This window comes from Gavia stellata, chromosome 13 (genome assembly GCF_030936135.1).
Source record: "Gavia stellata isolate bGavSte3 chromosome 13, bGavSte3.hap2, whole genome shotgun sequence".
NCBI classification, from domain to species: domain Eukaryota; kingdom Metazoa; phylum Chordata; class Aves; order Gaviiformes; family Gaviidae; genus Gavia; species Gavia stellata.
In genome coordinates this window covers 6,768,792-6,794,041 of record NC_082606.1, presented here as the reverse complement: position 1 = coordinate 6,794,041, position 25,250 = coordinate 6,768,792, and the positions used below count along the sequence as shown (strand labels likewise).

At 37.5% G+C, this 25,250-nt stretch overlaps 2 protein-coding genes across 3 annotated transcripts; both read right to left on the bottom strand.

The window, feature by feature from the left end:
• Nucleotides 1-935: 935 nt before the first annotated feature.
• GTF2A2 (general transcription factor IIA subunit 2) lies at nucleotides 936-5,843 on the bottom strand. Its single transcript, XM_059823963.1, has 5 exons — nucleotides 5,805-5,843; nucleotides 5,079-5,218; nucleotides 4,472-4,576; nucleotides 2,830-2,956; nucleotides 936-1,260 (listed from the first exon to the last, which is right to left on the bottom strand). Exons 2-5 carry the CDS (start codon nucleotides 5,148-5,150, stop codon nucleotides 1,235-1,237), a joined length of 330 nt encoding a protein of 109 aa, XP_059679946.1. The 5' UTR covers nucleotides 5,151-5,218; nucleotides 5,805-5,843; the 3' UTR covers nucleotides 936-1,234.
• Nucleotides 5,844-10,794: 4,951 nt separating this feature from the next.
• Nucleotides 10,795-25,024, bottom strand: BNIP2 (BCL2 interacting protein 2). Of its 2 annotated transcripts, XM_059823715.1 has the most exons (14): nucleotides 24,895-25,024; nucleotides 23,296-23,443; nucleotides 22,411-22,548; nucleotides 21,823-21,953; nucleotides 20,979-21,046; nucleotides 20,187-20,195; nucleotides 19,711-19,878; nucleotides 17,613-17,789; nucleotides 16,844-16,946; nucleotides 16,416-16,547; nucleotides 15,752-15,838; nucleotides 15,505-15,603; nucleotides 13,977-14,012; nucleotides 10,795-11,360 (listed from the first exon to the last, which is right to left on the bottom strand). In XM_059823715.1, the coding sequence occupies exons 4-14, from the start codon at nucleotides 21,870-21,872 to the stop codon at nucleotides 11,312-11,314; spliced, it is 978 nt and encodes a 325-aa protein (XP_059679698.1). In that variant the 5' UTR covers nucleotides 21,873-21,953; nucleotides 22,411-22,548; nucleotides 23,296-23,443; nucleotides 24,895-25,024; the 3' UTR covers nucleotides 10,795-11,311. The 2 variants fall into 2 exon arrangements, with proteins under 2 accessions (XP_059679698.1, XP_009809845.1); XM_009811543.2 differs by lacking the exon at nucleotides 20,187-20,195.
• Between the last annotated feature and the right edge of the window lie 226 nt (nucleotides 25,025-25,250).

The following is a 25,250-nucleotide window of genomic DNA, read 5'->3' as shown; positions in this document are numbered from 1 at the left end:
GCAGAAGTTAACCAAACCCCAAATATACATCCTGTGATGTCCAAAGGTAGGATTAGAGAACCGTTAACATGTCAGTCTGGAAAGGTATTAGAAGAGATACTAAGGCTTTATTACTCTAATTAATAGACCTGGCCACTGACATGTACAGAAAGGTTTCATCATGTAAATTATGTTCCAGTTTCAGCACAAACCAAAGATTTAGACTGATCTGAAAACAGTTAACCCCTGACTTTTCCTCTGTAGTTTCCAGTTTCTAGTGGTCTGTTTAAGTAGCCTACTGTCAAAAATAAACAAATTTGACAGTGCTGAGGCAGCTAGCATTCCTATGATCACACTGGAAAAGTCACTGCTGTTAAGTCAGACAAATGAGCTGTCAGTATATTATATTCATACTTTGAGTGAAGAAACTATTTTAAGGGTTTCTTGACTGGAGTTACTTAGTGGAATGTGTAAAAGAACTTAACTCTTAACGCTTAACTCTTTCACTGAAATCCTGTTGGCTGGGTGTCCAATTAAATGTATTCCATGTAAATACAAAAACAATTAGAAAAACATTAAAACAAGCAGCACTAACATTTGTTGAGAATGTAGTGCAATCTTATGAGATTCAGTTTCATTATTTCAATTTGATTAGCTGTGCAGTAACTTTCATACTTGGGTTAGCGTATTATTAGCAGAGGGTACCAAATGGACAAATTTATAGATAGAAAGATGCAGTAACAGACAAATATACTGGCCAGCATGAGCTGCTACGCTGTTGTTGATCTCCTCCTCCATCATTCTGAAACAGCCATTTCTTGAAATACTAATCAGTGCAACCATACTCAGAACCCTGTAACTGAAAGACCTTTGCGTTTGCAACATCACTCTAAACACACTTACAAAATATTGGGAGAATATATAATATTAAAGTTTGTTTTTAAACAAAATTTTCCAATGATCACTCATTCAAAAGTTTTTAAATAAAAGTTTATTACAGAAATTATTTTTAACAAAAAAGGCAACAGTATCTGTTTTAATTTTAACAAAAAGTAACATTGTATTCATGCCCTATAAGGTGAACTGAAGAAATGCTGCAGGTCTTTCTTCCGCTGTCATTCTGTGACGCTTTCTAGTACAGATTAACTCACATTTGCATCACAAGACTTAAGTATGAACGCAGTCCCTTTCCATGCTTCTCTCCAGAAAGTGCTGCATATTAACAGAAAATATTGCAGGCAAACCACAGTCCTATTCATTCTGCAGTATTGGAACCAGTGTCTAGGAAAGAAAAAAGAAAGTGTGAGTAATACATACCCCCACTGCAGTTGAGTATGCGATGCATGAACTGCTTGTGCTGTTTCACTTCAGTTAGCAACATTGAAAAGAGCCAGCACAAAACTTCAAGGTTGTGTACACACATCATTTGCTATTAAGGCATTAAAAATAAAAGAAGCTTTGCTCTAACTTGTAGTGATACACAAACACTTTATTGCAGTCAGCCACAAGCACATCTGGCTAAAAAGGGGTTTGCACATCCAGTAGCATAAGCTCCTATGGAGTGTGGGCTATAGTTTATTATGCATTTTGAAATAGCTGCAAGAATGAGCATGACCTTCATAAAACAACTGAAAGCAATTTTCTGTTCTGAACTTTTGTCAGAAGCACCAATTAACACCACTGCGATTTCTGGTATTACTACCATTACTGCTTTCTTGTTCTTAGAGCTTTGGAAAAAATACATAACTTGGATATGGAGAAAGGCAAGTCACTGTTTACTACGTTCCTTTAGCAAGTCAACTTCTTGTGGGAAAAAAAGGCTGTAATGTTAATAGCAACTTTAAGTCACCCAGTTCTTTAATCTTATCTACATACTTATCAAGAGTGAAAAACATTAGTACTTGGAAAGTAAAGTTTCCTCTACTAGCTGTAATAAGCACACAAAAAATAAACAAAGATTATATGCTTGGCTAATACCAGAAGTTGAGCAAACAATAAATCCTGTCAGCTCTAGAACTACAACTTGGAAGTGACCACTATAATCATGCCAGGATCAGGAAGCCATGAAGAACCTGTTTCAGAGGTCTAGGGTATATGTAAATAAAGCCTTTTCCATTCTCAGTTCTTCCTTTTAGCATCACTCCCCGGGGATGAAACAAGTGGCACCATTTCACACATCTTTAGCAATATTCTGCCACACTAACAGTTTTAAAAGTTGGAAATCAGCTTGCCACAAAAGTCACTACATTACTTTTTCCAGTAAAGAATTTCAAGGAACACTAACAAAAGTAATCCAGTCAAGCAGATATGGAACATAAACTCCCGTAAGCAGTGTACATACAGTGGGCCTGTTGAGCAATACGTAAATCTTACAGTACGATTTGCAAATGCTAGCATAAGCTTTTCATGTGCTTGGGTCCCTGACTATTAAATCCAGCAAACAATTGCTTAGACAGTTTTCTCAGACAATTGCTTGCTCAGACTGATGAAGCACTCCTTGAATTCAGTAAAACGTGGTGCTGTTCTAACAAACAGGTTAATACTAGAAAAATCACCACACAGAAATTCAATTAAGATTACTTCTGACTTTCTAATCGCTCTAGTAGTATGTACTTCCCAACAACAGGTGTACAGCAGTCTCTAACACATTCCTATTTCAGTGCTTAGGAGTTAGGGAAGCATTTAGCTTGCTTTTGTTTCATTTCTCATCATACGTAAAAGGGAATGCAGAGTCCTACTTTTGTCTGAATAACACAGTCAATCTAGCTTTCATCAGACATTTGGTCAAAGCTTTCTATAAATGGTCAAGTTCTTGTGTTTCAGCTTATTTATATCATATTCCATACTTACTTTTTCCATCACATGCTACAATTTTCACTTTATCCACTTTCACAAGTTCAGTGACCTCCCTAAATTCAACATCATTCAGTACAAATGTCCATACGTTGTCACAGAACCTGTATGTATTCAGAGACCCCTTTAAAAAGACAAGAGACATTTTCTATAGGATGCATCCCAAAATTAACAGAAAATATGATGTTCACTATCTACTGAACTACGTACCTTCTAGAACTAGGTTTGCCATAAAGCCAGCTGTGAACCTGAATGCATACAAACTTGGCAAGCAAGCAATTCTGAGGAAAACAGTTTAAATGCCCTCCAGTGGCTGAAATTTTCAAGACCATGTAGTGACATTATAGTCTACCCAGGGGGAAGTTTCACAGGCACACTAAGTAGTTTTATAACTTTTCTAATGTGTATAAAGGAACAGTATCATAAAAGATTTCTTAAAACACAGGCCATAAGAAAAATCAGTTACAGCAGTGATCATAACAAAATGCGAATTCTGCATTTGTTTAAATAAAGCACTAGTTTAAATAAAAAATCATGACAAAACTGACCTACGTGACATAAAGGGGTATCCCTCATGTTTGATGCATCACTGATATGTAAACCTTTTGGCCTTCATCTTCACATATTTTAAACCGATACTCTTGAACTTAAGCGCCAAGTAACATTTTTTTCATTTATCCACTAAACACATTCTGAACAGTTTTCTGTACCATGTTACATATACAAAGCAAGTAAAATGTGTTGGAGAAGTTATACTCTTTTTAACATATATCTATATGGTTTAAAAATCTAAAGTCTTAAGAGCTTACTTCATTATGAAGTGATGAAGCACCTGGAATGGGCTGCCCAGGGAGGTGGTTGAGTCACCATCCCTGGAGGTATTTAGAATACGAGTGGATGAGGCACTGAGGGACATGGTTTAGTGGTGGACTTGGCAGGGTTAGGTTTACAGCTGGACTTATCTTAAAGGTCTTTTCCAACCTAAATGATTCTATGATTAACGCATTCTGCATAGAGGAAGTATTAGGACGCAAGTTAACTGGACAACTGTTTTGGTTTGGTTTTTGTTTTTTTTTTTCTTCAAAATTACAGTCAAGTTGACATTTAACAATTTGCTGGCTATCTGACGTTAATTAGGGTGGCTGGCTGGGAAAAACCCCCAAACTTATTTTTTCTATGATACCTACAGAAAATAGCTACAAAATGATCCAGTGACTTGCATAAGGGTAGATCTACAACTTTCTAGTCTCTCTTCACGTTATAGAAGTGGCTGAAAATCTGGCCTCATCTCACTTCTGCTAAGTACAACTAAGAGAAGCAAAAGTTTCTCTCCCTATCTGCAAGACACTGAGGATGGCAATGCTACTCATCAAAGCATTTCCCTCTTCTCGTTCCCCTGTTTTCATCCGCCCACCAAATCTGTTTCTGATTTTTTGCATTTCTTCAGAAGATCCCCGGCAGAATAAGGAGATAACAAGCATTACAATTGCATACAGAATATACATCTAAACAGTCATTATTTCAGAGACAAAATCGACCTTCCTAAGTTTTTGGTTAGAGCACACAGCTTTTAACGCCATTCTACATCAATGCATAGTTACTGTACCTCAGGAAGAACTTTTATATATTGTTAACCTACCCTGAAATTGACTCTGTTCCTGACTCGTTGTGCCAGTGCCGAATTTATAGCTTTATCAAACTGAAGTAGCACCTGAAGGGCCAGCTGAGGCGTGATTTGCTGTGACTAAAGTAGTTTAGGAAAAAAAAAGTTTTGAGTTGTTTCAAAGTAAACTCAAAAATGCAGTAAAAGTTAAAAACATCAAAAGAAAGTTCACATGAAACAGATCTCTGGAAGAACAATTTACAGAAGTATTATGTTCCTGGGTTTACTTCCTTTTTCCTACTTAAACTCTGAGAGAAGAAACGATGTGCTAACATGATTTTTGTGCTACAAAAAGATGTATTCTGATAAATATTCACTGGAAACAACCAGAAGAGCAGGAAATCGATTACAGTGCCCCTGGCTGTTCGTTTACTGTGCCACGCAACAGGGAATTATGGCACTTACGTAAAACATTTTCCTTCAGTCTAGAACGTTAAGAAAAAGCCTTCCCACGTGAATGGCGCGCCAATAGCTTTTGATTTCAATCAGTAAGTACCCCGGATACAGCAACCACGAAGCCGTTTTAATAACTAACCACTCTTTCTATTAAGCTAATTGCCCAGACCCCAAACCCCACACGCACCTGTATGAGCTCATCCAGACTCTCCTGAAGACTGTTCCCCAGCGTGGTGTTTCTATACAGCTGATACGCCATGGCTTACCGAGATGGGCGGGACACCTTCCTGACCATCCACGGCTCTGGCCGCCGGCGATGTCCTCGCTCTCATTTTAAAAAAAACAAAAGTTTTTTAAAAAATCTAAACCCCACCACAGAGCCCTTAACGTACAGTGCACAGCAAGAGCAAACACTTTAAAAAACCATTCCGCAAACACTGACGGACGACCGCGAGCGCTCGAGAGCAGAAGGCATTAGCGACCGGCGGGGAGGCCGGGCCGCCGGGGAAGGCGGTGGGGAGGGAGCCGCGCCGCTGCCGGGCCGACCCCGACAGGCCTCGGTGCCCGGCAGGCGCGGAAGCGGCGCGCCGGGATGGGGCCGTCTTTGTTCGCCGCCCGGTCGCCCTCCGAACCGATCCCCATCCCCGTCCCCGCGCGGCGCCGGGAGCGCGCTCAGGAAGGCCCTTACGGGAATTTCAGGCAAGCGCTGGGAGCGAGCGGCCTCGGCCCCACCCCCCCGCCCCCCGCCCCCGGCTCCAGCGAACCCGGGGAAAGGCGCCGGTCGCCGCACACAGCCGCGGGCAGCTCCGGCCCCAGCGCGCGGGTGGCCAGCCACAAGGAGGGGGAGCGGCGCTGGCTGTGCAGTGCCGCCCAGCCCCGGGGCTCCCGCTCGGGGCAGCGGCCCCAGCCTCACCCGCTCCCAGCGGCCGGAAGACGTAGGGACCCCTTCTCGGCCGCCCCGTGGCCCGGAAGCGGAAGCGCGAGGGCGGCGGCGGGGCGGGGCCTCGGCCCGCCCCCCGGAGCGGGAGCCGGGGGCGGCGGGGCGCGGCGGCCCCCGGAGCGGGGCTCGGTCACGGCAGAGGGGAGGCGGGAGGCGAGCGGAGCGCCGCGGCCCGGGGTGGAGCCGCCTGCCGCCGGCGGCAAGGGCAGGAGGGGCGGGAGGCCCCGCGGGGGCCGTGCCTGGCGCCCGGGGAAGCGGCGGCGGCCGCAGCACGCCGAGCTGCACGGCCTTCCCCGGCAAAGCCCCCACCACATCCCTTAAACAGCGAGTGAGGGGTGCAACGGGTTAGGGTTAACTTCTCAAAATTGCATAATAACGAACCCTTCCCCTGCCCGAAGTTCGGAGTTGAGGGTTATTTTACCTCTTCAAGTGGCTGAAATCCATGCCCTCCTTAAGCTAAGAGCTTAACCCCTTTTCCTCTAACATTTTACTCCCACCCATACCAACTGCCAAAAGCCTTTGAAATACTCAACTCAACACTATCACCCAAGTAATTGTTAAATTTCACTGCGGATAGTGAACTGCCACCTACAATGCTTCGGGAACCAAATTTAAATCTCATGTTCTTAAGAAGGAGGTGGTGGTGCATACAACCACAAAAGACTCATATTATCAACATATTCCTAAGCAGTAAAATAAAACATTCAGACCTTTTCCAAAGGTATTTATTGCATATAGCATTTATTTTCTTCCTAATTAAAAAGCTTCCCGTAAGTATTAACAGCTAGCACATTCAGAAATGTGTTTATCACATTACTCCATGACACCTTGGAACACAAACAGAAAACAGAAGCTCATTTTAAAAGAAAGGATCATAACACTCTTAAGAGGTAGGTGAAGAGTCTTGTACTTACATAGTTTTATATTAAAGGGGCGAAGGAAAATAGTCACATCTGTGAAGAATATTAATAGTCAATTTCAGCCAGTTCTATCATCTATGATTCACAACCTGTGTTTTTGCACGACTACTGCAGCTTCGTTTTGTTAAACACTGTACATTTCCCATATCACACATACTAAAGTTTACTAAGAGACAGTGTCTTAATCCTTCTATCTACCATTCAACTGAGAGAGCACCCTACTACTTGGGCTTTTCTTTCTACTAAAAAGGCTTTGTTTAGATGACTGAATAAGAAACACTGCAGAACTTCAGAACCACTAGGAAAGTAAGCATCTGTCTTCCATGAAGATTTTTTGTAATTATTAACTTGGAATGCCATGTCATAAATACTAACTAGCAGCTAGGCAAGCTAGAGTAAGGAGCATGGTAAGATAAGGACTTGACTTTCTGAAAACACTCCAGTAGCTTCTCTGCAGATATTTTTCAATACTAAAAAAAAAAAAATCAGTATGTTTAGATCAGAGTCACCTGGCCAGTCCAAATTGCAAAACTGAAAAGAGATCTAGTTGAGCAAAGAATGGCTTTAACTCCACTGATCTCAGTCATGCTTGAAGGGAATGATGAAACTGTAACATGAGTGCACCCTTTTCACTTCACACATGCCCTTTTTTACCCCCACCGTTAGCTCAATATAGGGAGCAAGATGTGATAAGGGAAACAACGTAGTTCAACTTACAATTTTGAAGCTAGGAAAGCTGCAAAATCTGTCTTTCAGAATATGAATATTTAAATATCCCTTATAATTCAGACCACTACTCTGACTAAAACCAGGTATCCTTAAAAGTATAATTAAAGCACTTATTTCAAGCGTCTCTGACGACCAGTCGGTGAAACAAATCCTCTAGAGAATGACCTGCATCCACAAGGATTGAGTAAGAATTTTCACTGAAAGCTTTGTAAGACTTCTGCTGTTACAAAAAGCATACAAGCTATTCTCCCTCTCCCCTCTGTTCCTCGTACAAGACTTTTCTGAGGGAGACTGGAATGACTTGAGAATTAAAGTCATATCCAAAGACAACAGCTTTTGGTAAAAGGTGCATTTAAATCATCTTTCTACATAATAAATACTGTATAAATCCGTAGGATACACATACAAAAATTTGACACTGGAAGAAATACACTTTTCACCACAAAACTTACTTATTTGTGAATGGGCGCTTTCTGAACTAAATCTGTCACAACGTAGTTCCATTATTTTCTGTTAACTACAGACGTTTCAGTAGATGACATCAGTGAAGCTGACATATGACTAGGTACCAATGCCACCCTCTCCTCCCTATGACACACTTCGAGATAATGTCGTAAAAGATTCCATTACCACCAACATGTAATCTAATCTTGAAGTCTAACACAAATTAACTGTTGAAAGGTTTTAAGCTGTCATTAGAGCATTTAAGTGTATGATGAAAACTTGCTGAAACATGCTAACAACTACAGGCTATATGCTAATTGTGTGCAATTCAGAATATGACTACCGTTTTTCAGTTCCTCACAGCAAGAAGTACTATTCTTCACTTGTTCACTGAAAATACAGGAAAAAATATGCTAACCCGCATTGTTATGAACAAGGTTACATATTACTCTAACTAGTTTAAGCTTTTTGGAACCAGAAATTCTCCACTTCAACATCCCAGAACCTCAAAGACTTCAATCTGCTTCAGCACTAAATCCTTATACATCCCTCTCTATTACTTTCCAACAGAACATGGCTTTGCCATACCACACAGAACATCAAGAACATTCAAGCAACCTAGAGTCTACTCACATCAGTTTTTAACGACACTTTCTCCAAAATATCTTTGCCACTTCTGAACAACTTACCCTGTTGCAGAAATCAATTTACAAGATGTCACATCCACACACAGAGCTGCCACTGGCCCAAAGGTCTCTATTTCAGCTGCGCACAGTAATAATGAAAGATAACAACTTATTACCATATATTAAAAAAATAAAATAATGAGACCTCCAAATCAAAAGGTAAATTAGTGACTCAAGAAACCATCTTTTCATGACAGGGCTCAAACTGTATTCTAGCAATATGAGTTTTACTTTTAGAAGGAAGTGCCATTGAAAGGTGAATTCCCTACAATACTGTAATATTATGAAGTGATTCAGGTGTTTAAGTAACTTTTATTGAAGTATGACATTCCAACTTTTCATGTTTTTAAATATTAAAATATATTAAATTATTTTATAGATTTAAAAAAGATAAGTTTGGCATAACGTTAACCATTTGTGTTCAAGATAACTTTGGGACCTCTTTGCTTTTTGTAAACATCCACCTCACCATTAAATGATGAGCTGCAAAAGGTCAGAGGGGAATAGTTCTTTAGAACAGCTGTTTCTCAAGAGGCATATCTTTAGGGACAGCAGAGCTGTTGTGCTGTATATTCGTTCACAAGAACTTATGCTAGATAAATAAACTATTAGGTATGCACAGACACCTTTCCAGAAGAAATAGTACTACTGCAGCATGAAACTGTAGAATCACTCAGCCACGAGGAAAGACAATAATAACAATCCCATCATTTGATGATATGGCCTATACAGAGGACTGACTATACTGCACTATACACACAGGAAGCAACAGGACATACAGAACTACAATCTTTCCACTAAGAATATGATTTTACTGAGAAAAATACTTTTTCTAATTATGAAAAATTTGAAATGAGATGATCAGAATGCTTAGTATCTAGCTTAGGACCCACACAGAATCAGTAAAAATCAGGAAAGTTTACAGGTTTGCATGTTCATACACACCCCACTGCACAAGTATCAGAAGTAAACAGGCTGTAAGCATCCGATTTACTGACTGGAACTTTATGTTAACCTGTGTCAACATCAAAATTGAAGCAGGAGATAAGACAGCCCCAAAGAAACTGTCCACATTTGCGTTCTGCTTTCAGAGCAAGATCCAAACCTGATCAAATGGATACAAGGCAACTTGAAATTAGCACTGCATGTTGAAGGAGAACATCCTGCATATTAATCTCTTTGAAACTGTGATACAGATGTTAATGTAGCAAATGTACCTAGATCTTGAGATCAAAGTCTCTGAATTGCAGACTTAAACTCCCAGAGACACAGGCAATTTGCTGTCATCTGACATGAATATGCTCTCAAAGTCTATACATGTATCATTAGAGACAGCAGATTAATTGTTAATTGGTAGTAAGTCTTAACCATGGAACTATCTTTTCACTGCTATTTATCAGTGTCAGGTAGTAATCTGGTTGAATGCAACCTTTTTTTTTTTAAATAAGAGAACTGTATAACACTAACTTTATCTATAATTGAGAACTGATATTTTTGGCATTAAGACAAAATTGTGAGCACAATAAAACCAGAAGTGAACATTTAATATATTTGCTACAATATTATATTGCTCAACTCCTGAACGGATTTACTTGCATGCACCTGTCCTTACAGGGAAATAGCAATGATTATAAAAAGATGTTACAAACTTTTACAACATATCAACCCATGCATTATTGTTGCCCTGATAAACCTATAAACACTAGTTACGTGTCCAAGAACACCTCTTACAGACATAAGTTTACTACCATTGTGGGGAGAAAAAACATCCCAACCTTTATAAGACTCCCTATACCTGTGCAAACAATTGGTATTATGGCTAGAATATCTATGTAACTCCCAAGCTCTACTAAGAATGACCAGCATTCCTACTGGAGACAACCAATATTCATCCAGGAAGAACTGCAATAAACTCATTTCCTACTGGTAGCTGAGATAGCCTTGATTTACTGAAGCAAAATCTAAATTTGGAACTTAAACTGAAAAAGGTCTTATATCTTACCAGTCATTCAAACAGTTCAGCTTCTGTTGTGGCTTAGGCTTAAACCCTCTGGCCAACAGACTTAAGTTCACAAAAGTTTTGCATTCTGAAAAATGGACTGAAAGATACCAAAGCTCAAGCTCACCCTAGTGAGGTAAATGAGTACTGCTTGTATTAGGTATGTGAACAAAAATAAGGATCTCCACACTTGTGAAAGACTGTATTATGTGATTGTTAATATCCAAACAAATTAAGGTTTCTGTGACAACGAAGAAATGCACTTGACCATTTACAGCAAAACAGATTTATACAATAACAAGTAACTTAAGGCCTTGTCTACCTGCAAATGAATTCCTTCAGCAGGTACACACAATATATTGCTCAGTCATAAAAATATATATTATCTCTTTCCTTTAACATTTAGGTATATAAATATTTTACTGAAGAACATGCATCATTTAGATAAACAATTGCAAGAACATCCTCTGAAAACATAGGGTTCTTTGACATTTAGCAGAATAAAATGGTTACATAAACATAGCTAGTAAAGTCAAGACAAACCAATACAGCAGTAAGCAGCCCACTGTGTGCTAGTCCAAAGAAATGAAGCACCTTTTGCAACAGGTTATATAACATATACACACAGAGAATGCATTTTAAATGGAGCAAAAATAACATCATTCCATCTGCATATTCTTCAGTCTTGTCTGGACTCCAAACTTACTGTTCACTTTTCTGCTCTTGTCTTCCGTTCAGCTCTTGGTCAACTCTGCTTAGCAAAGAAAGCAGTAAAATTAAAATTGTGTTAAGTAGTTTAATTTGATAGCTCATACGTTAAGTAAAAACTATTAAACTTAACAGGAAAATACAAAGCTTTTTACATGGAAAAAGTTTTAGTAAATAAATATTAAATTAAGATTTTTGTTGAGTGCAGTCACAACAATGCTTTTTAAAAAAAATAAATCTATTTTCCTACCTCCCCCTAGAAATTAAAATTGTTAAGAAACCATTTAAATAACTATAGCATTTGAAAAGTGTAAGTGAAGTTTGACTACAGAAGAAAAAAAAAGTAGATTTGTGCTTTTATTAATGAATGCAAGCAGGAAGACAAGTTTGCAGGTAACATGACAATACCATCAAACACTACTACTTTGATGAATTCATACACTGCAGAATAAGCACAGAATTACCTTTAATGTTATAGTAATTAAGCCAAGAAGGTAACAGCACTAGTTGAATTAACAAAAGTTAAGTGGCTCCTTAACTGCAATACTTTTTCTATTACGTTCTAAGACGCTTGTAATTACCCAGGAAAAATTCACCTTGCTGCTAAAGGTGTTTAGCAGTCTTGCTGCTAAAACTGTTTTTTGTTTGTTTGTGGTTTTTGTTTGGTGGTGTGGGTTTGGTTTTTTTTTTTGCTATCTGCCTTGAGACTAGCAAACAAAACGTTGCTTTGCAGAAGCCAGCGGACAGTTGACAGTCCTGCACGAGATGTACGTTTTATAGTAAGAACAAGCTAAAGTCTTAATTAAATCTTCTGGAAAATAAGTTGTGCATGGAGGTAAATTAATTTTAAAACCAACAGCAGTTCCAAAGTGAGAGAGGCTAAGGCCAAGGTTGTCTTCTAACAACCTAATTGTCTAACCTACCTGTCCAGACTCTCAAACTATAACCAGCTAGTTTTTCAAAATAATAAAAACAATGACAGCTCTTCTAGGCCATAAGCCCATAAAAAGGGGAGGCAAGTTTTGGGGTTTTTTTTCCAGCTGTAAGAACTGAACCTAGTACATAACTGGAGCAGTGTTGTCTAGAAGCAACAGTCCTAGTCAAATACCTGTTCACCTGCACAGTATGCAGCTGCAACTCATCCCTGTCCTCACTCCAGGATCTTAGGAAAGCATGTTTTGACATGACTTACAGGAGTAATCACAGAAAGTGTAAGGAAAATATGGTAAGCTAATACAAACAAGCTATGCATAAACATATAGCTGACAATATAAATCCATAGAAGTATATCATATTCCAGCTTCCAAAGTGACTCATACACATAGCCAAAGAATTCCTACTGCCATCCTCAACAAATTTAGTAACTGAACTTCAACACATCTTCTTTCTGCCTATTATAATAAATAACGCCTACAACTGCTTTCAATTTGATTAAAGTCTCAGTATCAAATAGCGCCTGTGATTTCTCCTCTATACGTAAGTTTCACTTAGGAACATACTACTTTTTACAAAAGTGATGGTAGTGTAAGTGATGGTATTGACAGGGACACTAAGAAGTGCTTGTTGTACTGGAGATTTTTTGAAAGTTTTTACATTACTGTTTTAATGTCTCATGTTTACATCCTGAATACAACAGGCCTCACAACAGAATTGGGACAAATTATGCACGCTGGGGCGGGGGGGTGGCGCGGATCAAGTAGAACTGTTGTTCAACACGTACTGAAAGGGTTTCTTAAATTTGACAGGCTTAGTACTTCAGGTTACACACTGCAAGTTTATCACTTAATTGGAGTAATTCCTAGAGAATGTTCAACACTTGTCACTAGCTTTACCTGCTAGCTTTTAGAAATAATTTAAACTCCTTTTAATACCTCAGTGTTCCTCTCTATGTCCACTACCCAGCTTAGACGATAAGCCTCCCTTAATTGTTATGCACACACAGAAAAAGTAATTAAAAAAAGCAAAGTTAGTTGCAAAACCTTTCAGAACGTTTGTTAGGGATAGAGTGAAAAAATAACGTATCCATTAAAAAATTCCATCAGCTGCTGGAATAGCTTGAATAGTTAGCAGGAGACTGAAAATTAACAAAATGAAAATCCAATGTTTATTAGCAAGGAACATGGGCACTGCAAATACAAACAGCACTAAAAATACTAATTTAGATTGCATCTGTGCAAGTTAATAACTAAAAAGGTAGTGAATACAAAAAATACAAAATACAAGATTCAGGATTAGAACTTCTTCCCAAGTTGCATCTCTCTGATGCATAACTACAGCTTAGCACCTAAAACCAGCGCTTCCTTCAGACATTACTTCTTGTTAGAAACAATGAAACTTGATTTAATCGATTCATACAGAAGCACTACTTTTGCTTTTTGAAGATTCAGTTGAGAATCCACGTACGCCCTTAAAAGTGAGAATCTCATGTAATAGAATAGAGACTATTCACAAATATCTGTTTGAATTTCCAGGATGAGTTCTTTTAGATTATATACTGTACTTGCAGGCAGTATAGTCACTTTCATGCATAAAAACTTAGTCACTAGTGCATGTTTATATTTACAAATGCTTATTCCTTTATGCAAGCCAATCAACTGGGAGTTAGTTGCAGTGCAAATAGTCTTATCTAGATGCAACCCTAATCAAAATATGAATATACCTTTTCTGTTTCTTTCTAAACTTTTCTTCTTCATACCTTGGTGAGGAAAAGTTCGATTTCAGTAAATATAACATATAAAGGCCAAATTCAACAGAAGCTGCAAACTGGTATTACTGTCAGTACCGTTTGTAGAAACATACCAAGTTTTGAAACTGATATAATTAAGAAAAAAACATATTGTACCTCTAACATTTATAAGCATTAAACAAGAAGCATTAAGTTTCAGTTACTATGACATAACATATGAATTCAATACAACTTCTTGTACAGCATTAACATTCACCACTAAAATTTCAAGTCTGTATTTATACCAGTTTGAAGCCAGATATAATCCTCCACAGAAGTCTGAGAATTAACTCCCTAAGTCAACCAAGTTCAGCCTTTGCAGAACAGTTAAAGGTTCATCAATACAGAAAGGAGTCTTTTAAGACTTGGAATGACAGTCTGAGTATTCATAATACATCCTTCAAAAGCCCCAGTAAAAAAAGTATTCTAAAGATAGCACAACACTGCTTCAGCATTGCCCTGTCTTTCCTCCCCGCCCCAAGAAAATTGCGTTTTCTCCATTTTATAAAAAGTTAAATTGTGCAGCTGATAGCAGCTGAATGTTTACTGCAAGAACCAGCCATTTGCAGAGGTGTGGGAGCGGGATTTGTGGATTTGTCCAACATGGATGTGCCCTTCTGTCCCCATAGTGAGACTATGCCATCTTTCCTTACAGAGTTCCCAGTCCGTGATCACCTATTGCGATGCATGCTCTGTAGGTTTTGTATGTTATGCCCTCTAATAGGCTGATCAATTTATCACCAGAATTGTTAGTATTTTCATCTGGCTTTTTTAAGACCCAAGTTCATGGTTTCTACTCTATTACTGCACCTACAAATGCTACTGACAAAAGTATCATCATCATCATATTTGAAAGCAGAGTTGTTTTAAGCTGGCGTTAAAATGGGTATTTATATCTGGAGGGAAGGAAGAGGAGAAAACCAAGTACATTGATGCTGCCTTCACCTCTTCACCAAAGTAGTTTCAGAACTGTTACGGGTAGGGATTCAGCATTTTTCCACCACAGCTCTTCTTTTAAATTAAATCCCAACCCAAGTGATATTTCACCACGTAACTTATTCCACATTTTAGCATGAACAGTGCAGATTCTACAGATAACCTCAGTATCAACATGCCCAGAATTTCTCACTCACAAGCCAGTTTAGTACACTAAGGGGTAGAACAACTGGAATAAGGCCTTGTCTCTAGAAGACTAATTCATACACCGTAATTTGGTAATTACCTAAGGCACTATCTGTGAAAATCCCTATACATTAACATTTTGACTATCCATGCTACTGCATACCAAACTGTAGTTACCAATGTGGTCAAACATGGATACTCCTCCTAGAGATAGCAATGATCTGAGTTAAATTAAATTTTATTAAATGCAAAGTATTACATTCAAACCAATCATTGAATACAATATATACTGGTTCTAAAACATGATCAGTGTAGAACATGTTTGAATAATAAAACGTACTGTTTTATGCATTCTGGGATGCCAACGTATTCCATGGGGATGAGTTCAGCTAGTTCTGCCAGGGTAAAGACATACCTAATTTTTTGGCTGAATTTTGAGCTGTGGAAGAACAAATGCAGGGTACAGTTACAACTTAAAAATTTTTCAGTAGGTCAATATTAAAACAGGTTTTGAAGTTTAAAGTAAACAGTTGTTAGGATCTTTTTTTTTTAACAACAAAAAAAAGCAATAGCTTCCTGAGTATTACCTAATAAAAGGTTTTGTGATGGCCAGAAGTGTTCTGATGAACCAAGAAGGATGAACTATGATTAATGATTTCAGATTTTTCCTTAACCTGAAGAATTCAAACAGCAGACAAAATTACTAGAACAAAAAGGCAGCATGAAAAAGTATGGTTTTGCAAGCACACTTATCATAAATCTAGTATTCTGACATTCCATTGTTAGAAATAACCATCTGCCAGAAGAAAAAAATACCACACAACTGTGCAGTCAAAATTTAAGATGCAGTATCAGTTTGACAACAACAACAAGGAAATAACATTCCAGAGAGAAGTTTCTTTGAATCTTTTTACACAACTAATGACGAAGTGCTTCATGAAGGACCCCCCTTATTACCTTATCGTATTAATATATGAAGTTTTAAGGATATTCTACATGGTAACAGTATTCAGTATTCTAACTACTATTTTCACAACAACAACAAAAAACCCCCAACAAATAAAACCAGGTATGGCTGCAGCATTATTCCACATTGTCTAGCTTAGGAAGAGGTTTTCAATACACCAAGCAATTTGCTTAATTAAATCTTAACCAGTAGGTACCAGACACCACATTAAACAACAGTTTTTCCTAAATATCTATATCACTGAGCATGTGAATATTGTAAGAAAACACTGCAGAGCTTCTTACCTTCTATCGATTTGCTGGTAACATTTCCTAAGCCAGCCGAAACTTGGCATTTTCCTCCGTGTTGTTGCACCATTCAAGTAAACTATCATATAGTTCTCTGCTACTAACAGCTCTAAAGTGCCAATTACATACCTGCAGAGACAAGCAAAGAACACTTTCAAGTGAAGATCTGTGGATATTAAGTAATTCCTAGTAGTGCTCAAATAGATTTTAAAAATATAGGGTTGGCAACAGTGTTGAGCAACATCTAATAATTTTTTTCCTTCCCCTGAAAGCAGATGTAGTTGCTTTTCCATTTGTTACCTTTCCCTCACTGAAATATAAAAAGCTTCATTAAAAAAAGAGAGAGAAGTAATGGCCCTTACATTAAAGAGCGAAGTTTCACAATGTGAAATTAATACAGTATTCAGAGGCAGATGATGACTTACTTAAATAGATTGTCCATTAGGTATCTGTAGTTAGGCTGACTGCTTTCAGGCATAAAGCAAACAGCAAACACAACAATGGCATTTAACCCATCACCATAATAACCTAAAACCAAAGAAAAAAGCAGCAGTAGTGACCAAGGTGACTATACATTGACTACATTTACACAAAGTAAAGCATATTCAGTAAGCATTTTCATTATTTACCTTAGAGATTTACAAACATCTATTCTATATGGACGGATTCATACAGTTACAGAAAACCTCAAGATTTCTTTTTCAAGTTTGTCTACTTCTAAATAACTGAAGTTGATGTAAATCAAATGCTATACCTACAATCAACATCTCAGTATAACATCTCAGTATATTTAATAGCATTTTATATAGTCAACTTTTCTTCCAACCTAAACTTCGCAGACTGTTGGGAAGAGTCATTAAATTGATTTATGCCTCAGTAGATCTACAGTTAGATCTACAGTTAATGCTTTCAACACTCTTAAAACCAAAAAATTATACTGGTAGCACTGACAGTATAGAACAGATAAGTACATCTTATTACATATGTGCATGTTAGTAGCTTCATCTGAACATGTGTACATTTTGGAACTTTAGTTTAATAGGGAAAAAATATTAAATCAACCATATGCCTTAATGCTGCAACAAATGAATCATCACATGAGTCTTTACGACCAAAGCTCTTCCTGTGCCACCCCAATTCAGCTTAAAGAAGTAGTTTCTCAACAGTTCCCCTCGACACATCACTAATCCTTACCACCATGACTGATAACTTTTTTATATGGTTCAATTGCCTTCATGTCCACCCTATGGTCCTGTTCTCCAATCCTAAACATTCGCCAGCGTCGACCATCATCTTTCTCCTCCGCTGCAGTGTATTCAGTAAGTGATCCTTTCCTAATTACATCAGTAGTTTTTGGTTTTGGAAGATCATCTGCCAAAGTTAAAACATGTTCAAGATCCATTATGAATACTATGTATAGTGACAAACAATTACACCACAGGTTAACCACTTTGCTATCTCATCTATTTTAATATTCTTTAGCCAGACAGACGTATCAGCTGACTTAGTTCCTTCAGTCATTGCTAAATAGGATCTCATAGGTGTCATATATATCTTATCAAAATACTTTTATGTTGGCAGTTATCCATTGACTGTAATTTTCTATGTCCAAGTACATGACAAATTTCCATTCATGTAGGAATCCTATTTAATTGTAGGCTTTCAGAACGCAGACCTTGATGAATTTCACCAAAATAGACAAAGTGGTTAACTCCAATGATAATTACACAGGTTGCTTGATCACAGATTTACATAAAAGCATGATTTAAAACACTGACAGTACCTTGCAAGCAGACATGCAGGCAAATCTATTAGAAATTAAATCTAATTCACATGTGTGCAATCAATATATGTGAAATTTATGCCGACAGCAATCTGTAAAACAATTTGCTCCAATTAAATTATGATTCTTGACTTTGTTGCACAGACCTTACCCAAAGCGAGAAAAACCTACTGCAAGTTAGTTGTCTGTTCCCAAGACAAAGCTGTTAATTGAAACTATCCTTCCAGGAAAATGAAGGCAGCAGCATTAAAGGAAGAAAAGACAGAAACCCTTTTCAGCCACTTTTAAAAACAATGCACAAATATCCGGAACATTTCCTTGGCATCATTGCACAACTAATCCTAAATACCAATTCTTCTTCACTAAAATGATGAAAATCCTTTTACACAGGTAAACCCACAGTCTGTTATGAAAACTTCACCTGCAATATGCCTTTAGCTATTTTAAAAAAACCCTTATTCTAAAGAGTGTTTCTTTCTCCATTTATAAGCTATCTTGGAATGAAGAACAGATAACGTTTCACAGGAAACAGTGAAAAGAGAGCTTCCTGTTTACTCAGGAATTAAAATTTTATTTTATTTCCAGAATAAAAAAAAAAAATGAGTTTACATGTTTACTTATTAGAGACATTCTTAAGTCATGAAGTTTACCGAAGTTAAAGACTCCAACTACTTGACCAACACAACAGTTCTTGACTTACATAAAAGGGCCTTAAAACATAATTAAAGTGCAAGTTTAGAAGCTGTGCTTTAACTCACAACTTTAACACAGAACTTTTATACTTCAAATAAAACCTATTAGAATCTCCAGGATTTGCCTGTAAGAATAAGATGAAGCATCTATTAATTTCTTAATTTTAAGATCATTACTAGTGTGGCTATAGCTAAGTTAACTCCCTATCAAGTCATTTCAGAATTCCTTAACACAAAAGAAAGGCTCTTCTACCACTTCCAGTCAATGCGGAAAGCATGCAATCTCTAAGGCTACTGACCTTTTGCCATTCTCACCACAGTAAGATATGAGATCAGGTGTTACTCAGTATTTTTTAAAAATACCATTCAGTCCTCCTTAAATACAAAGGCTTCCAATTCATCGATTTCTGACTAGGTAATCTATATCCCCTTTATATGGTTCACCTTCATTTAAAACTGATCTGTAATACATGTAAAACATCTTTGGGTTTTTTTTTCCCCAGGTTGGTTCTTAAATACATAATGCAACAGAGAGGATTTTCCATAACTTAGAGTCTTACAGGTGTTTAATGACAATCACCCAAGTTTATTTGGACCTACAACTATTATTATGTTGCCTGTTTATTCATCAGTCAAAGTCTGATTTGCTCTTCAAAAATTCATTGTGCTTATTCCAATTTCTAATCTAATCACTCCCTTTATATTTTCCCTCTTGTAATATTGCGTCATAGTTATTTCCCACCTGAAAAACTGTTGACCTGGACATAAGAAAATAGAAATATTTCAGGGCATCAGACGAAAGTAACAAAATACTTACCTTCCCATTCAAACTCATTACTATTTTCTGAAGGAGTATCTAAATCGTCCAAATCAATCTCTCCACTCTCATCCAAGTCATCAGACAAAACAGATTCCTCACTGTGATCCAAAGTTAAGCTAATATCTGGAGCCATTAGTTTCTTCCTCACTTTGGTTCCATTAACCTCTGTATTTAAAAAAACAATTTATTTATTTTCAAAGGTAAAGCAAGTTTAGATAAGCCTATTAACAAGACAGAAGAGCACAGTGCTTTCTCAGAAGCACTGTAAGTTAATGTCCATAACTTAAACAATGTATCTTTGGAATAAGAATCAAACACAGGGTGAAAAGAACAGCACTTGGAGGTCAAAGTTCTCAAGTCCTCAAGGCCATAAGTTTACCCAATTGCATACACACTATAATCACAGTGGTAGACCACCATACTCCCTACAGAAGAAAAACCTGAAGTGCTGCCACCACCTAAGCAACTATTACCTATACTAGCTATACCAAAGCGTACCACAAGTTGTTCTAGATATTACACTAAATAAGTCTTGCAAATAATGCAATAGATTCATGTTCCTAGCCCTCGTTTTTGTTAGGTATTGGTAACACCATAACCATCTTTGATGAAATAAAAAGAAGGCTGACAGACAACAGTGAGGACAGAAAATTAAAGAACCTATTAGGTGAATACACGGCATACTTTGAGACACAAGGCAAATACTTGCGTGATTTAGACAGCAGTTGAAAGCAGGAAATAAAATAAAATGACTGATCCAGCACTGGAAATACCACAACTAAAGCAGACAGACAAGCTCCAAAAAAAGTAAAAAGTAAAAAAACCCTATCTGTATTATCTCCCCTCTGACCATTTGGACGGACAACATTCTTAACAGGCCACAAACGTCTGAAATGTGGAGCAAAATTAAGGTAGGCCCTAACTGATGCACAGAAGCCAAATAATGAGCCAAGATTTTAAGACAGGTCAGGAAGTGAGCGCAATAATTCATTTTTGTCCAGTATTACCTGGATAGCTCTGTTCACAGAGAGGATGAAGAGTCTCCTATTTTATTACAAAACCCTCTTCTTTCTAAACAAGATGTTTCTAACACCCTTCACATACAAAAATGTCATTTAGAATGCTGTTTCCTCAAGCCTGACTCAAAAAAACCAAACCAACACACACAACCACCCCCCACCCCCCCATCCTAAAACAAAAATGGAGCTTTACAACAGCCATCTAAGCAGGAAGCAGTCAGCTTGACTGGAGTGGAATGTTCTTACCAGCTTCACTTTCTGTTCCAGCTGCAGCCAATATATCTGACTCAACAGGATCATCCTCTGGCAGGGGCCTAATTCACAAAGTAGAAACTATTGTTACAAAACTTTTTTTTTTTCTTTTTTAAACAGCCAGCTAAATGCCAAATATTTAGACTTATGCACTGCTAAAAAAACCACTGCGGAATAGTACTGAACTAAATTTACTTATAGCTTAGGTTCAAGCTTTCAGTAAACAAAGCACCAAAGTAGCAGAGAATTCCTTTGCAGCATTCAAGCGACCATCTGTTGATTTGACAAATGCCAAAATACTGGTTGCTATTAGTGTGTGTCATCCTTAATAAAACTTGTCATATTCTTGCTTGAGAAAAAATGACGTTAAATACATTACAGAAGTAGTTTAGTCATGTTATTATAGAATGCCTCTGAAGTCAGCTGTTTTAGTTTCTTTGTAGGCCGGAACATCACCAGCAGTCTTAACTGTTAAAAACTTTGCTCAGAAATGTTGCTTAATAAAACATTTGGGCCTTCATACACTAGTAATAATATGCAAACAATGTAGTTGCAGAAGATTACTACAGAAAACAAAGCCAAACTTAGAAATTTTCATTTTAGTAACACTGGAAACTTCAACAGTGGCATTCCTGTATTACTTAACTTGCACAAGAACATGAAGTGATCCCTTTCCAGACCATAAGGAAACATGCCACAAAACCTTTTCAAGACTACTGTATTAATGGAAATCATGTCAAGATTATTATTGAGTGTTAGTTCACCAGGAAGATAAATAGGTAGCTTATTCTGTATGTTATGCATTTGACTTGCATTACTTAAAAAAAATATTAAAAACCTTGGAAAATCTTCATCTTGCCATTCTTCTTTAAACTCAACACCTTCCATTCTCCAGCAAACCTGAATTGCTAATAGAGACTCCTAATCAGCCAGAACCTCTTGTCTTCAGGACAGTGGGCTAAAGAGGAGCTGCAGGAACATAAACAGAAGATGCTAGTTCAATACTATTGTAATTCCCATACTTGCAGCTTCCCATCCTTCCACTTATCACCAAGCTGAGGTATTATACAGGAAAAAAACCCCAGGGAACTTTTTTTTTTCCATACAAAACTGCTTCTGGAATGATTTATCATACAATAATTTAGGTTGGAAGGGATCTCATGTAGTCCAATGCCCTGCTGAAGCAGGAAAAACATCTCAATTAAAATCAAGCCCCTGAGCAACCTGATCTATCATTTAGGATTACACCAGTTCCCTCCAAACTGTAAGAAACCTGACTGCTCTCTCGATTCTGTAAGAGATACTAAGTGTATATTTTGAGAAAAAAACCCACCCAGATGGTCTGATCTAAAATACAACCTAGTTATTAAAAAAACCCAAACACTTTAAAGACAACTATTTCAGAAAGTGTTTTCAGAGAACTCACCCTGTGATGTGCAAGTCAAGCTGTGTTTCTCCAGGCTTACCCATCACCAGCCACAAGGAATCCCCAATAATGGAACATAATAAACCATTCTGCTGACATACGAGTCCAAGACAGTTGAAGCTCTTGGCTGTGTTGGCTCTAAAAATTGGCAGGAACAGGTAAACTTATCAATGAAGATGTTAAGAAAATCAACACTAATCAAAACAGGAAACAATGATATTTTTAAATGCAAAGCAGCAATCAACACCAAACACCAGTAAATACAAAGTTTGAATGCAATCATACTGCTAAGCCAGGCAATTTATTTTTTACATGGCTAAGAAGAAACAAATTACACTTACTGTTCTGTAGGATCACCTTTCACAACAAATATCAATTTCTCTTCTCCTGACCCGATTACAGCCACAGACTGATTTTAAAACATCCTGCAATGCTTAAAGCTACCCTACACAAGCTGATCAATAAAAAAATGAAAATACTGATTTTTTTTCTAAAATTGCAGTACCAGAGACAAACTAAGCACTGATGACCCAAATTTAAGCTTATTTCTGACATTTCCCCACTTCCCTCACCCAGAAAATTGAAATAAAATTTCTAGAAGGTAGCAACCTGGTTCCTCTTAAGGGTCAGACTCTCCTTGTTTGAATCGTTCAGCCCCTGCACTGCTCAGCTGCTGGCAATATGTGCCTGTGCACACAATCTCCAAAAAGTTGCCCCTTGCAATTGTCCTCCCAGCTCTCCCTCTTTCTATTTGTCCTTTTTGACTAATACGCTGTTTGGAGTAGTTTCTTGCTCCTTGAATCATATGTCTTTCCTCATGAAACATGGCCTCTCTTTCATTAAGATGTTAATATTCTCAGCATACAGTTTCTCCTGGGTACTAACCTGCTGAGTGTTTGCAACAATGAATTTTAAATATTTGCTTGGAGATAAGATCATATGTTAATCAGTAGTAACAGTGAATATGTGCATAGTTCTTTATGCATTTGTTTCAGGACACTGAGATGAAGCACGAGAAGTTTCACGAGGTACCCTACGCAGTCAAGAGAATACAGTGGTTACAGTCAGCATGGAACAGACCATCTGATGCAAATATGCAGTTCACTATAAACAAACAGACACTAAACCTAAAAGAAAATCTAAACCAATTACTTTATTCTTAAGGGACAGATGAAGAAACGAAGGAAACTGACAGTAAAAAAACATGACAAACCAACCCTATCACTGTGCTGGTGGCTGTAAGATGCTACCCTTGAGCTCGCCTGCACTGCGTTCACAATCAGTTCCCACAAGACAGTTTAAAGTAGGGTTTTGCTCTAAGATTTAAACAGTTGTCTCACCACACTTTTGAAGAATACCAAACACCAAGCAACAACTATTAATTTCAGATGTACAGCATTTCAGTGCAGAAGCAATTCCTACCTGCATGTATTTCATTACATTGGGATAAACTTGATACATGAAGACAGGCACAGAGTTTAAAAGTTACTCATGTTATAATCAAAGTTTAAGACGCTTTTACAAAACACTTCTTGCATTACTTATAGAATTCTCATCAGCAACTTCTCATTAAGGTAGATTTGAAAGCAATCATTTGCTAAATACCACATAGTACAATTGCAAACAACTTACAAGGCAAGTTCTAAGTTCAACGTGAGACAAGCTTGAATTTAGGTTTTCAGCATCCTACTTAACATGCAGACTAAGTAGTTGTTTTGGATGTTTCAACTTAAAGTCTCACCTACAAAAGTGCAATCATTTGTCAACCAGAAGAATGAGAAATTAAGGAGGAAGGGTAATCTTCTCAGGAAATGTCAAAAAGTGATGACTTTAAAGTTAACTACTGAATAATTTTGCATCATAAATGCTTTCAAAGTGTGGGAAGAAATAATCTATTTCTGCTTATACAAACTAAAGCAGAGTTTAGAATAGTTTTCCTACAGCTGCTGTGGTAGTGCTGACATCTTCTGTTTTTACTATGCCAAAGTCTCTTTTAAATTCAGCTGTAAATCAAAGATCTAAAAGCTTAACTTGAAAAATGTAAGATATTATAATAATGCAAGTATTTATTAGTCATGTAGAGGAAAAACAATTAATTACTACCTGATCCTAGCACTCCTCGTGGCCAACTGAAAAAGTCATGGTTTCTGAAAACAGCAAGCCTGATCATTTTTACTCTCCATTGCTCATTACTTTTCAATTTACTTAAAGAAATGGAATTGGAAGATTGGGAGCCAGCTAAAGGTCAGAAACACATCAAAGAACATCTGGATGCACGATCGTCATGTGGTTCTGCTCTCTTACTGGAACCACTGGACTTTGGTGCTAACAATGCCTTTTACACTTTAAGTATCTCAGCAGGCAAGTTATGATATTACAAAAAGAAAAAAAAGTATCACAGGGGAACACATCACTAAAAACCACTACTCTTCCACTACAGCTAATGAACGGATTCCCATTTCCAGAACACCAGGTTAAACCTACTTAAGTTTGCATCTGAAGATTATTACTGCTTGCACCGGAAGTCAAACATCAGTGTTCTCATCCTTTATCCTGGAAGAAGTGATAATTTTCAGAGTTCTCTCATTAATATCGAGTTGGCTTAGTTGGTAGGTGCTGGAATACCAAATAGAACAGTGTTGAGAAGCCTATCACAAATTGCCATTTAAAAAAAAATAGTTTATAGCTAAACAGAGACTCTAATCTGTCCCAGGTACTTAAAAAAAGAGAAAAGAGAACAGAATGCATAAGATCATCTTATTCACAAAGTTATAGACCCCTTGCAAAAATTATTTTTTAGGTTTTCACCCTTGAGATCTCAGAAGAATACAAAAATAAAT